The 15,454-nt window shown below is 39.9% G+C and overlaps 1 protein-coding gene across 2 annotated transcripts in view; it reads left to right on the top strand.

Annotated features, from left to right (window-relative positions):
• Positions 1–15,454, top strand: part of ttc3 (tetratricopeptide repeat domain 3) — a 129,326-nt gene that overhangs the window by 94,033 nt on the left and 19,839 nt on the right. For both annotated transcript variants that reach the window (XM_072585683.1, XM_072585682.1), the window contains exons 29-32: positions 3,553–3,708; positions 5,305–6,250; positions 9,348–9,416; positions 10,632–10,781. In XM_072585683.1, the coding sequence (XP_072441784.1) occupies positions 3,553–3,708; positions 5,305–6,250; positions 9,348–9,416; positions 10,632–10,781 (1,321 nt within the window). The remainder of the gene's footprint in view (positions 1–3,552; positions 3,709–5,304; positions 6,251–9,347; positions 9,417–10,631; positions 10,782–15,454) is intronic.

The following is a 15,454-nucleotide window of genomic DNA, read 5'->3' as shown; positions in this document are numbered from 1 at the left end:
TAAATGATTTGGATGAGTATATATGACATATGCTGAGTAAGTTTGCAGATGACACTGGAGGTATAGAAGACAGTGAAGAAAGTTATCTAAGGGTATAACGGGACCTTGATGAACTAGGCCAGTGGGCTGAAGCATGGCAGATGGAGTTTAATTTAGGACTTACACAGTTAATAGTAGAGCCCTGGGGAGTGTTGTTGAACAGAGAGATCTAGGGGTTCAGGTACATAGTTCCTTGAAAATAGCGTCACAGGTAGACAGGGTAGTGAAGATGGCATTTGGCATGCTTGCCTTCATCGATCAGAGCATTGTTTACAGGAGTTGGGGGCATTATGTTGCGGTTGTACAAGACATTGTGAAGGCCACATTTGGAGTACTGGGTACAATTCTGGTCACCCTGCTAAAGGATGTTATTGCAACTCTGAAGGGTGCAAAAATAGATTTACAAAGATGTTACCGAGACAAGAAGATTTGAGTTATAAAAAGAGGCTGATATCCTCCAGGGAAAGAATTCCCAGCCTAGGAGGCTGAGAGGTGACCTTACAAAGGCTCATAAAATCATGGGGGGCATAAATAGGGTGAATAGTTTAGATCTTTTCCCAGGGCAGGGGAGTCCAGCACTAGAGGGCATAGGTTTAAGGTGAGAGAAGAAAGATTTAAAAAGGGCCTGAGGAGCAACGTTTTCACACAGTGGTGTGTGTGTATAGAATGAGCTGCCAGAGGAGGTAGTACAGGTGGTGCAATTACAACATTTAAAAGAAATTTGGCTATGGATAAGAAAGGTTCAGAGGGGTATGGGCCAAATGCAGGCAAATGGGACTAGTTCAGTTTAGGAGAACTGGTTGGCTTTAATGGGTTGGGCTGAAGGGCATCTTTCTGTGCTGTATGACTATGATTTGCCTGGATGGGTGTAGTTGCAGCAATGCTTATGAAGCTTGACGACATCGAGGATAAAGCCTGCTTGATTGGCACCATATCCACAAGATGCACTGCAGAAATTCACCAAAGATTCTTATGCAACACTTTCCAAGCACACTGTTATGGACCAGGCCAGAGCACCTCAAATAATTTCAAGAAAGTAGGCCAGACCCTAACCTTTCTCGTTTATTTAAGCAGGTGTAATGTGGATATTCCAGGAGGGATACAGCTGGTCAAACCACTTAGCTCTGAACAAAACAGAGAATTTATCTACAAGATTACCAAATAAAGCACAAACAAAAGAAAATAGAATACAGAATAACCTAACTTATCCGAGAACCCAGCAAATTCTACCAACTTAATGATGCTGTTCCCAATATTTGCAACAATCCCCATAAACACCCCATGACGCAAAAGGTAAAATCAAACACAGGGTTTTACAGGAGAGAGGTCAGAGTGGGAGGATCAGCATGGATCTGCTTCTTTGGGTCCAGCAGCTTCACAACACTGCCTGACTACTTTCAGTGAATAGCCAGACAGGTAAACATCAAATCAGACAGAGAAAAGCTGAGCTGGGAGAACTGGCCACATTCCATTCATTTTTTATTTGAAACTTGGAAGCCTTTTACCTGAGGCAGTATCTGTTAGCTCCAATCAAAATGAACCTCAAAACCCTTCAAACTTAAACTTTTTGGAGCCTATGTTTTTATGACCTGAAATTAAACCAAGGGCAACATAAGCTTGTTAAAGAAGCAGTATCATCACATCCACAGCCACTTTCATCTAAAAGGAAAAAGCCAGCAGATACGTGGGCACTCCATCACTTGCAAGTTCATCTCTAAGTTACTCACCTCCTGACTTGGAAATATATCGCTATTCCTTCATTGTCACTGGATCAAAATCCTGGAATTCCCTCCCTAAGGGCATTGTGGGTCGAGCTACAGCAGTTCAAGACAGTAGCTCACCACCACTTTCTCAAGGGCATCTAGGGATGGCAATAAATACTGGTCAGCCAAACGATGAATGATTTTAAAAAAAAATCAATAACCTATCTATCTCTGTCTTAAATACACTCAATGACTTGGCCTCTACAGCCTTCTGCGGCAATGAGTTCTGCAGATTCACCATCCTCTGGTGGAAGGAATTTCTTCTCATCTCAGTTCGAAAGGGTCATCCCTTCATTCTGAGGTTGTGCCCATGGCTCCTAGTCTCTCCTGCTATTGGGAATGTCTTCTCCATGTCAATTCTATCCAGGCCTGTCAGTACTTTTAAGATTCAATCAGATTCCCTCCTCATTCTTCTAAACTCCATCAAGCACAGACCCACAGTCTTCAACTATAGAATCCCTACAGTGTGGACACAGGCCCTTCAGCCCAACAAGTCCACACTGAACCTCTGAAGAGTAACCCACTCAGACCCATCCCCCTACATTTACCCTTGACTAATTCACCTAACCTATACATCCCTGAACACTGGGACAATTTAGCATGGCCAATTCACGTATCCTGCACATCTTTGGATTGTGAGAGGAAGCTGGAGCACCCAGAGGAAACCCACGCAGACACTGGGAGAACGTGCAAACTCTGCACAGACAGTTACCCGAGGGTGGAATTGACACGGGTTCTTGGCACTGTGAGGCAGCAGTGCTAACTACTGAGCCACCATACCACGCATTCCTTATATGACAAGCTCTTCATTGCTGGGATTATTCTTCTGAACCTTCTCTGGACTGCCTCCAAGGACAACACATCCTTCGTTAGACATGAAGCCCAAACATCTCTCAGAATTCCTAATGCAGTCTGACCAGAGCCTTGTATCACCTCAGCAGTACATCCCTGCTCTTACATTTTAGCCCTCACGAAATGAATGCTCGCATTACACTTGCTTTGCTAACTGCCAAATGAACCTGTCTGTTAATCTTAAGGGAATTCAAAACTAGACTCCTTTTGTACTTCAGATTTCCAAATCCTTTCTTGTTTTAAAAAATAGTCAACACCTCTTCTTCTTACCAAACTGCATAACCTCACATTTTCCCACATTGTATTTCATCTGCCACTTCTCTTCCCATTCATACAGCCTGCCTACATCCTTCTCCAGTCTCCTGCTTCCTCAACATTGCTTATAACTCCACCTACCTTTGTGTCATTCCATTTAAAATGTATAGCAATTGTTTTGGATAGATGTTCTTTGAGAATGAAATCCATGGTCATAAGGTGAAAACAAATAAGGATTCAATGATCCTTGGTTCCATTGCGATTAGTGTTTTCAGTGCAATTGGAGTGGAAAAGACTAATTTTGGAAGGAAATAAAACAGGAAAACCTCATACCAGGAAAACAGCTCAACTTTTATTAAGTTTCTGTGAGATTACAGTGTGTGCCAACTATTGTGTTCTTAATTCATCAGCTGAAATAACTCATACCAGTACTACTTAATTGTTATTTAGCTTATAAATATTGTTTCCAGCTGGCTTGAAGTTAGAAGGGAAAAATAAAATGATGCATTTCAGGTGAGTGTAATATAGAAATTGAACCTATTAAATTTGCAGAATTCAATGTGAAACCATTAAAATATCTTACTAAGATTTTATTGACTGTGTATCTGATGTATTAATCTGTTTTGGTGATTCTCTTCTATAGTACACAAATGAGCTCTGCAGTTCCTTTTACGATACCAGAACACCTTCGTGTTCAGCTTGAGAATTTTGAAGATAGTTACGATTCTCAAGTTTATGGCAATCATTACCAGCGGGTCCTAGACAATAATCCAGACCCAACACGTGAAAGTCTGTATGAGTAAGTATGGATTTATATTATTCCCTGGATGGAGCAAGAAGCAAAATGACACAAATAGTGTAGTCACCTATGCTGTGTTTCTAAAATCCACTAATATTCTTTGTATTAATACCATAGGTTGTAATTAAGCATCATTTAGCATAATTTTGAGTCAAACTTTTTTTTGTTAATTGTATTATTTTAGATTGCAATGCTGTTGAGCACCCATTTTATGCTTGAGTTTAGCCTTGCAATAGATGCAGTGTTCATATCAGTTAGCGAGTTTTGAGAAGATTTGTAGCTCAGGTTGAGGTTCAGGATGTAAATTGGCTCGCTTAGCTGGAAGGTTCATTTTCATATGGTTCATCGCCATACTAGGTAACATTACCAATGAACCCCTGGTGAAGCACTGGTGTTAGTGACCTGTTTTCTATTTATATGTTTAGGTGATGCTATTGAGATATATTCTTGTGTTTTGCATTTTCTAAGCCAGACTTTCCTAGTAGTTCAGTGGAAAAGCAGCAGGTGACTTCACCCTGCATGCTGGAGACTTTCTCATTCTGAGTCTGGAATCACATGTAGGCACAATTCATTAAGGATAGCCGATTTCCTTTCAAAAAGGTTGTTAGTGAACCTGATGGGGTTTAATGACAATCGTCAGTGGTTACCTAGTCCTAGGGGATAAACTCTTCTTATTCCAGACTTTTCATATTCAGTTTGAAATTTTCATCCATACATCACCATCTGCCATGGTGGGATTTGAACCTATGCACCAGAATTTTAAACTGGAATTCTGGCTTGCTAGTCCAGTGACATTACCACTATGTCATCACCTCCCCTCAAGCTACTTTGGTGAGTTAGTGGAAAGCAGCCATCACGAATGAAACTATTCCCAGCATGACACCACATATTCAGGATAAATGATCTGTAATTTGTTGTTTAAAGTTATACAAGACTAATTTATTTTTATCACAGTATTTTGAATTGTGCAATTGTAAATCAGCATTCCAAGAGAAGTAGTTAGAGTCATTGAGTCATAGAGATGTACAGCATGGAAACAGACAAGTAGCAGTAAACAATTCTTCATCAGTAACCTCTGTGATACTGTAACATCAGCTGTTAAATTGAGCCTGCGCACAACAGGATATTCAGTGAATCAAGACACTGCAGCAATCTGCCCTTTTTCGATTCATTCTTAGGCCATAACCTAAACAGGATGCACTTGCACTATTTTAGGTTATCCAGTTTGCATTGGATATCGATTAAATCAAATGGGTCGCCATTTGAAAAAAATTTATTATAACTGTATTTAAATTATAGTGATGCATAAAATGGTGAAAGAAAACATAAAATGCTGATTTTTTAAAAATAAAAAATACTAGCAATGTACAATAGATCGGTTGATAGTCAAATGCGAAAAGAAATGTTTTAAATTTGGCTGGGTTCGGATGGAGTATCCCTGAAATATTACCCTACATTTTGGTTATTGACTTGTTTTTATTATTAATTCATGTCTCTTGTACTCGTATTTAACCAATATCAATGTTTTTGGTTTAAAATTACTGAGAGGTTTTTTTTCCACCCTGCTTTCAACTCCCCATTCTTATTTTTTCCTAGTTACTTTGCTCAAATTCTGAATGAACATGGTCCAATGGAAATTGATAACCCAATGTTAGTTGGAGAATTCGAAAACTTCCCACCAGAGGCCCAAGAGCTGGTGCGAAAGACAGGTGGCTTGAAATCATTCCTTATGGAATCACTGCGATTTGTGGTGATTAACAATCTGATAGGACTGATGAAGCATGCAGTACAATTGAAGAGCTTGGCTATAAATGAAAAAGCAGCAGCAAGAGGCACTGAAGAATCCGAGATTAACTCAGATGAAGTTTCTAATGAAAACCTACGTCCAATGGCTCATCTCAACCCCACCGCTAAGGAATTTAAACCTGTGTCTTTTCATCAATCATCTTTATCATGTCCATCAGTTACAAGTTCACTAAGTGAAATACAAAACCCTAATCAGCATATACATTATGATACTGATGTACAAATTAATCTTTCAACAGATAATATGTATATGAATATTAATCCATATTCTGATGCAAGACCAGATATTCATAGCTCAGATATGAGCTTATTGAATCATAATTCGGTAACTAGCAATTCACTCACTGATCATTACTTAAATGCAGTCGCTCCTGCTGCTCAATCATCTTCTAATCCAACGTTCTGCAATGATGTATCATCCACTCATATACCTTCTGATATACCACAAGCAATCCCTAATTTTTCAAATCTATCTTTTACTAATTATAATTATCAGTTTCATTCTCTCAATTCTGATGAAGGATGTAACCCCATGGCAAATGAAATGGAACATATGAGACTGTCATCTAGTGCTAATACAACAGTAATGGGTGCACTTGAAGAAATGCCTCAGAGCAATTTTAAACTTGAAGATACTAATGGTGCATCAAGCAAAATAAACAGCAGCGAGTCTGATACAAGTTACAATAAGCATGAAATTAAACGAGGTCCATTGCTAAGGACTATTGCAGTACAGGTAAGGATAATTATGTGTAGATTTCATTGTTGGTAATTGTAACTGTTAGTTCTGCATGCTTTCTGTGAACCATAATTCAGTCGTCTTTAAAGGAGGGGTTGGGAGTAAGGAAATAAACATCCCAGTTATTTAACATCAGATTCAAAGATGGTAAATCAAGTTCCCGAGGAAAGCCAAACCTGAAGTAGCTAGTTGAGTTTTTGTTAAAGACTTTAATTTTTTTTAAGGTATTAAGTCCAGGGATAAAATCATTATAGAACGTAATTTGGCATTCCAAAATAGTCAATTCATTATAATGGAACAGAAATCAAATGTTATCACATCAATGTAACTTTATAGCCAGCATTTTCTGTGTTGTTACATGGCAAGGAAAGAACTGGCTCTATCACCACCTCTATCATGTCCATCAGTTACAAGTTCATTAAGTGAAATTAAGTATTTACATTGTACTGCACTAGGAATTAATATTTCAACAATAATATGTAAATCATTGGATATTAATCCATACTCTGATGCAAGACCTGGCCAACATATGTCATGGCTCGATAAACTTCACTGATTTCATTGGGACCAGATCCTTTGATGTGGTGAGAGGACGGGTGGGAAATGAAGTGGCAGTAGAGGAGCAGTAGAAAGAGTTGGAAGATGTGTTTTGAAGTGCCCAAATTTAAAAGAAACTGCAGCTAAAGAAAGGAACATAGTGAGGAATTTTAATGTAACTGGGAATGAAATGATGGACAAACAGCAATTTAGATTTGACACTAAATGCAAACTTCTCTGGGTCACCATAAGAATATCATAAATGAAACAGGCGGGGGAGTAATGGTAGGGGTTGTAAGATAAAACAATTGAAAATATAATACAGAAAAAAATTAACTGTTCTTTATTTGGTATACATTGATCAGTTCTGATCACTGTGAGGCAAGAAATATATTACTACTTTAGTTATTTGCACAGCAAGACTGGCTGCCAATTTAAAAGGAACTTTTAACCCAAATAGCATATGTTTCCAAACAAAAGACAAAAGAATGTTTGCCTTTAAAAATATTTTAAAAATACGTGTAGATCAGCTTGTTTCATGATGGCAGTTTCTTATTTCAACACATTAAGAGTGAGATAATATTTTCTCTGCACAATAAGAAGGCCACATGCTACTTGGAGAAATAGTTTCTAAACGTAGGAGATAATTTGAGGAACCAGACATATCATTAAATATCATTTCATGTATACAGAAGTAGAATTGCAAAGGAGTAATAAGTTTGTTTACAGTTGGCAGGCTGTGCTCTGAGGATTTTGGGTTTCATATTATGAACAGGGTGTAGAGTTACTGGAGAGGGAAAAATATTTACTGGAAAGGAACCAAAACAGAAGTCATACCTATCAGGAAAGTTGTTAAATGAAGTGCAGCTCTTTTCTCTAGAGGCCTTTAAGATTATGAAAGGATTAGATTGGATAGCCATTAAAAAAATATATCTCTTGCAGGTAAAAGTGGGACAAGGACCACAAATGTAAGATGGTCACTAACAGATCTAATAAGGAATTCAGAAGAGAATTATTTAGTCAGTGGTTAGAATGTGGATCTTGTTACCATAAGGCTGTTTACACGTATTTAAGGCAAACTAAGTAAATACAAGGGAGACGGGAACTGGGAAGATAATATTAATAATGTTAGGTAAGACAGGATGAGTTGGGACTCTGTGGAGCATAAACACAGGTATGGATCTATGGGCTGATTTCCCTGTTTAAGTGCCATAGATTGTTATGATCTCAGTTGATAATAACACAGGACAAGTAAGATTCCACAATGAAATCTGGCTTGACACATCATACATTTTGTTTTTGTAATTGTTTACCATGTTTGTTAGTCACCAAACACATACACCTGAGTCTGCCAGGACTCACGTTTATTGCATAAAGGAGAAAAAGAAACAAAATATATAAGTCAATTTGAAAAGATCTTAACAGAAATGGCAAACCTATAGATTCAATCTATTTTCCAACAATATCTTTTACAGATACTCCGTTCCAGAGAAATGTAACTTCTTTCTCAACACTTTAATTTCCTTCTTTACTGACTCCTTGCAGTTCTCCTCCTTCGCCTGCCGAACGAGTTTTAAGACTTCTTTCCAGTTATAATGGCATTAACCACCTTTCAGTTCTGACAACCAGAAAACATATACAACCTCTCTCAAATGAAGATTCTACAAACCTAACAATTGTTCTTTTCAACTGATAACCTGATTCTTCTGCAGTTAAACTGATATTCTGCTAACATGAAACTGAAATTTGATTCTTCTGAACTGAACTCAGACTAAAACCACTAGTAGCCCGTGGACTCAGTAGTGTAAATACTTTAGCAATGAACACCACAGTTATATACAGAAATACTTATTAAATCCTATTAATGCTTCATTGGAAATGATACATTTAGGTCACTTTTCCAAATGACATGCTGACTTTAAATGGAAACAGCTGCCTTATGGTGACAAAGTGGCTCAGTGGTTAGCACTCCTGCCTCACACTGTCAGCGACCCAGGTTTGATTCCACCCTCATCCGACTGTCTGTGTGGAGTTTGCACGTTCTCTCCATGTCTGTGTGGATTTTCCTCACGGTGCTCCGGTTTCCTCCCACAGTCGAAAGATGTGCAGGTTAAGTGGATTAGCAATAGGAAATGCAGGGTTACAGGATAGGTTAGGGGTGTGGATCTGGAAAGGACTGCTTTTCAGACAGTCGGTGTGGACTCGATAAGCCGAAGGATCTGCTTCCACATTGTAGGGATTCTGTGATTCACAGGACTCAAACCAAAACCCATCTGCCTGTATTGTTAAAGTCCAAATTCCCAAATGATAATACAGGAAAATATTGTAAATATTTACCACAAAATACTTTGTAATTATTGCCAAAACTGAGATGAACCTGGTCACAGAGATTAAATGTACTAGAGAGGATGCAGTAAATTAGGAAATGCTGTGCTGATGCAAATTTTGAGGAAAGTTAAAAGTTTCACAGTTTTGGGGAAAAAGAAATGAACAATCTTCCACTAGCATTTATGTATTGGGTGCTTAATTTTGAAAATATTTGTCTTGTTTATTGTAGGCTCATCAGGAATCTTTATGTAATACCAACATCAATACTGATCCTTTACAGCCATTTGAAAATCAACAGGTAAGTGATGAAAGAAAACATTTGCTTTTATGTACTTGGTTTCACATTGTTGGGTGATTTCCCAACACATCTTATGACTAATACATTCATTTTTGATCATGGTTGCCAGTTTGCACACAACGTGATCTCGCAAACAAAGCGATAAGATAAATGACCAGATAACCTGTGTTGCTGATATTAGTTGAGGACTAAATATTGTCCTTTTCAAGTGGTTGAAAAAGATATTTTGTTTGGTGTGTTTTCATATTGTCTAAACGGTAATGTTTCCGTCGTGACTCAGTCATACAGAGGTACCAGCATGAATTATGCGCTCAAGTTTTAGGGTTAGGCTCCATCACAACTAATGCTCCTGAGCTTTTGCCATAAAATAATAGTATAGAGTTATGAAGGTGTAAGGGGTACTGTACTTTTAAGAGAGTTGGCAGCCAGCAGAACTACCCGATACAGAACAAGTGTTCTGAGTAAGGTAACAATGTAACATTTGGTCGAACTGCTAGATTAGCTGGGTTGCCTGGAGGCAACAAAACAAATTCAAATTTGGCCAATCAGTTTAAATTATACCCCAAAATACCAATCTCCAATCAAGTTTGAATTTAGTATATTGACAAGATTTAAAAAAAACAATGAAACAATCCAATATTTTGGGGTAGAAGACTGGGAAAAGACTGGAACAGTTGGAGAACTGCCAAAAGACCAACAGATACAGGCTGCTAGTAAGACCTCTCTGAGAGGTACCTGTCTGGAGAAGGAGTTTGCACAGAGGGAAAAAACGTCATCACCGATCTGGAGAGCACATCTACAGAGGAAGATAAAAAGAGAAAATTTGATAGCTGGCTGGATTTTAAATTTGAATTTTTGGTAAACTCAGGGGGGGGTTATCGGACTAGTATTATAGAAGGGGAAAGTAAAAGATAGGTTAGAGAAAGGTTGTTAGTTAATTATTCTGTTATACTTTAAGAAATAAAGTTGTTACTTTTTACTTTAACTCGCTCTTTGCCTCTCGAATTTTCACAGATTGCTGCACGGGATAAATCTTTTCTGTGTTACTGGTTTAAATTGAGCAGGAGGATTTACCCTGTGTCCGAACAATAGCGGCAGTAACATAAAGTGCAGTGCACTTCCAATGGAGGACAAACTTTCAGTGTTATATTCTGTGAACTTAAACTGATTTGATATCAGTAAAACTAATATGTTGTTGCTTGGTCTAATCAATAGGGTGATATTTTGAGAATTGAGAAAGAGCATCATGTTCTGCAGAAACAACTGCAAGAAGCAGAAGAAAAATATGATCAGCTTGCAAACCGAAGCAGAGATGAAATTACTGCACTTGAAGAAAAGATGTCTGAATTAGTAAAGCGAAATGAGGTACCTGCAAAATTTTCCCATATGAAATATTATTTTCAAGCTCAAATTTGCAGCCACTTCATTATAAATTCTTAAATACAAATTTATACCAGGAAATTGGTGATATAGTGGGCAGTGAAGAAGCTTACCTCAGAGTACAATTGCACCGTGATCAGATGGGCCAATGGACTGAGGAGTAGCAGATAGACTTTAATTTAACTAAATATGAGGTGTTGCATTTTGTTAAGGCAAACCAGGATAGGACTTGCACAGTTAATGGTTGGGCCCTAGGATGTGTTGCTAACCAAAAAGACCTTGGAGTGCAGGAGCATAGTTCCTTGAAGGTTGAGTCACAAGTATGTAGGGTGGTAAAAAAGGCATTTGGCACATTTGCCTTCATTGGTCAGTGCATGGATTATAGGAGTTAGGACATCACGTACAGCTGCACAGTACATTGGTGAAGCCACTTTTGAAATACTGTGTTCAGTTCTGGTCGCCCTGCTATAGAAAAAATGTTGTTAATCTTGAAACAATTCAGAAAAGATTGATAAGGATGTTGCTAGGATTGGAGGGTTTGAACTATAGGGAGAAGCTGAATAGGCTGAGCTTTTTCCCCTTGAGTGTCAGAAGCTGAGGTGTGACCTTCTAGATGTTTATAAAATCATGAGGGGCATGGATAATGTAAATAGATATGGTCTTTTTCCCAAGGTAGTGAGTCCAAAACTAAAGGGCATAGGTTTAAGGTGAGAGGGGAAAGATTTAAAAAGAACCTGAGGGACAACTTTTTTATGCAGTTGGTGGTGCATGTACGGAATGAGCTGCCAGAGGTGGTGGTTGAGGCAGCTAAAATTGTCATTTAAAAGGCATCTCAAAAATTGGCAGAGATGTAAAATGGGCTGAAATTTGCTATCATTTGCTTTACAGTAACATTTTGCATCTATGCCAATTTTTTTATTTCTAACAGAGCCAAAGGAAATAACAAATTCTTAGAAATTTAAATAGGCTTTTGATTTGCTATCACTCATTGTACACTGTCAACTCCATGAGTGATCAGCTAATAAATTATTTTAAAAGTCTTGTAAATAGAATGAACTACCTGTATATGGATGTAAGTTTGCTAACTGAGCTGAAGGTTAGTTTTCAGATGTTTCATTACCATACTAGGTAACATCATCAGTAAGCCTCCGGTGAAGCATTGATGGTATGTGTGTTTAGGGTTCCTTGGATTGACATTGTCACTTCCTGTGGTGATGTCATTTCCTGTTTTTTTTGGGGGGGGGGGGGGGGAGGTGATAAATGGGATCCAAGTCAATGAGATTGGTGATAGAGTTCCAGTTGGATTGCATGCTTCTAGGAATTCTTGCGCATGTCTCTGTTTGTCCCAAATGGATGTGTTGTCCCAATCGAAGTGGTGTCCTTCCTCATAGAACATAGAACATAGAAGAATACAGCGCAGTACAGGCCCTTCGGCCCTCGATGTTGCACCGATCAAAGCCCACCTAACCTACACTAACCCACTATCCTCCATATACCTATCCAATGCCCGCTTAAATACCCATAAAGAGGGAGAGTCCACTACTGCTACTGGCAGGGCATTCCATGAACTTACGACTCGCTGAGTGAAGAACCTACCCCTAACATCTGTCCTATATCTACCACCCCTTAATTTAAAGCTATGCCCCCTTGTAATAGCTGACTCCATACGTGGAAAAAGGTTCTCACTGTCAACCCTATCTAACCCCCAATCATCTTGTACACCTCTATCAAGTCACCCCTAAACCTTCTTTTCTCCAATGAAAACAACCCCAAGTGCCTCAGCCTTTCCTCATACGATCTTCCTACCATACCAGGCAACATCCTGGTAAACTTCCTCTGCACCCGTTCCAGTGCCTCCACATCCTTCCTATAGTATGGCGACCAAAACTGCACACAATATTCCAGATGCGGCCGCACCAGAGTCTTATACAACTGCAGCATGACCTCAGGACTCCGGAACTCAATTCCTCAATAAAAGCCAGTACGCCATATGCCTTCTTCACTGCACTATTTACCTGGGTGGCAACTTTCAGAGATCTGTGTACATGGACACCAAGATCCCTCTGCTCTTCCACACTACCAAGTAGTCTACCATTAGCCCAGTAATCCATCTTTTTATTACTCTTACCAAAGTGAATCACCTCACACTTAGCTACATTGAACTCCATTTGCCACCTTTCTGCTCAGCTCTGCAGCTTCTCTATATCCCGCTGTAACCTGCCATATCCTTCCTCACTGTCTACAACTCCTCCGACTTTCGTATCATCCGCAAACTTGCTCACCCAACCTTCTAACTCTTCCTCCAGGTCATTTATAAAAATGACAAACAGCAATGGTCCCAAAACAGATCCTTGCGGAACACCGCTAGTGACGGCACTCCAAGATGAACCTTTGCCATCAACTACTACCCTCTGTCTTCTTCCAGCCAGCCAATTCCTAATCCAAACCTCCAACTCACCCTCAATGCCATATCTCTGTATTTTCTGCAGTAGCCTACCATGGGGGACCTTATCAAACGCCTTACTAAAATCCATATATACCACATCTACCGCTTTCCCCTCATCTACCTCCTTAGTCACCTTCTCAAAGAATTCAATAAGGTTTGTGAGGCACGACCTGCCCTTCACAAAACCATGCTGACTATCCTTGATCACATCATTCTTATCCAGATATGCATAAATCATATCCCTTACAATTCTCTCTAAGACTTTGCCCACAACAGAAGTGAGACTCACTGGCCCATAGTTACTAGGATTATCCCTACTCCCCTTCTTGAACAAGGGAACCACGTTTGCTAGCCTCCAGTCCTCTGGCACTACTCCTGTAGACAAAGAGGACACAAAAATGAAGGCCAATGGCTCTGCAATCTCCTCCCTTGCTTCCCGGAGAATCCTAGGATAAATGCCATCAGGCCCAGGGGACTTATCTATTTTCACCCTTGCCAGAATTTCCAACACCTCTTCTCTACATATCTCAAAGCCATCCATTCTACTTATTCGTGCCTCAGTATTCATATCGACAACAATGTCCTGTTCCTGAGTGAATACTGACGAAAAGTATTCATTCAGTGCCTCCCCAATCTCTTCAGCCTCCACACGCAACTTCCCATTACTATCCTTGATTGGACCTATTCCTTCCCTAGTCATTCTTTTATTCCTAACATACCTATAGAAAGCCTTAGGGTTTTCGCTAATCCTACCAACTAAGGACCTTTCATGTCCCCTCCTTGCTGCTCTTAGCTCTCTCTTCAGGTCCTTCCGGGCTACCTTATAACTCTCAATCGCCCCTATTGAACCTTCACGCCTCATCTTTACAAAGGCCGCCCTCTTCCATTTAACAAGGGATTCCAACTCCTTATTAAACCACGGCTCCCTCACACGACCCTTTCCTCCCTGCCTGATAGGTACGTACTTATCAAGGACACTCAATAGTTGCTCCTTGAACAAGTTCCACATATCAATTACGCTCTTGCCTTGGAATCTACTTTTCCAATCCACACATCCTAAGTCATGCCTCAACGCATCATAATTTCCCTGCCCCCAGCTATAACTCTTGCCCTGTAGTACACACTTATCCCTCTCCATCACTAGAGTAAAAATCACCGAATTGTGGTCACTGTCCCCAAAGTGCTCACCTACCTCTAGTTCTAATACCTGGCCTGGTTCGTTACCCAGAACCAAATCCAGTATGGCCTCACCTCTTGTTGGCTTATCTACATATTGTGTCAGGAAACTCTCCTGCACACATTGCACAAAGACTGACCCATCTAACGAACTTGAGCTATAGCTTTCCCAATCAATATCAGGAAAGTTAAAGTCTCCCATAACAATCACCCTATTACTGTCACTCTTCTCCTGAATCATCTTCGCAATCCTTTCTTCAACGATTCTAGGACTATTAGGAGGCCTGGAAAAGACTCCTAACAGGGTGACCTCACCTCTCCTATTCCTAACCTCAACCCAAACTACCTCAGATGGCAAATCTTCGTCCATCTTCCTTTCCACCGCTGTAATACTATCTTTGACAAGCAAAGCCACCCCCCCCCCCCCCCCCTCTTTTGCCCCCACCTCTGACCCTACTTAAACATTTAAACCCTGGAACCTGCAACAGCCAATCCTGTCCCTGATCTAGCCACGTCTCCGTAATAGCCACAACATCGAAGTCCCAGGTACCAACCCACGCTGCGAGTTCACCTACCTTATTTCGTATACTTCTGGCATTAAAGTATACACACTTTAGCCACTTCATCTGGATGTAAGGATACTAGTGAGAGTGGGTCATGCGTTTTTGTGGCTAGTTGATGTTCATGTGTCCTGGTGGCAAGTTTTCTGCCTGTTTGTCCAATTGTTGTTTGTTACAGTTCTTGCAAGTACTTTGCAAATGACATTAGCTTTGCTTGTTGTCTGTATAGGGTCTTTCAAGTTCATTAGCTTCTGTTTTAGTGTGTTGGTGGGTTTGTGGGCTACCGTGATGCCAAGAGGTCTAGCAGTCTGGCAATCATTTCCGAGGCGTCTTTGGTGCAGTACCCAATGAACACAATCTGCCAACTTTTCAGCAACAAACCCAAACAAGCAGACAAAATGCGTCCAGAAGACCTAGCCGCTCTCCCCTATATCAAAGAGACCTCCAAAATGACTGCCAGACTACTCACACCTCTT

This window comes from Chiloscyllium punctatum, chromosome 15, assembly GCF_047496795.1.
Source record: "Chiloscyllium punctatum isolate Juve2018m chromosome 15, sChiPun1.3, whole genome shotgun sequence".
In the NCBI taxonomy this organism is placed as follows: domain Eukaryota; kingdom Metazoa; phylum Chordata; class Chondrichthyes; order Orectolobiformes; family Hemiscylliidae; genus Chiloscyllium; species Chiloscyllium punctatum.
Note: the sequence above shows the minus strand (reverse complement) of the source record. Positions and strands in the feature narration are given on the sequence as shown.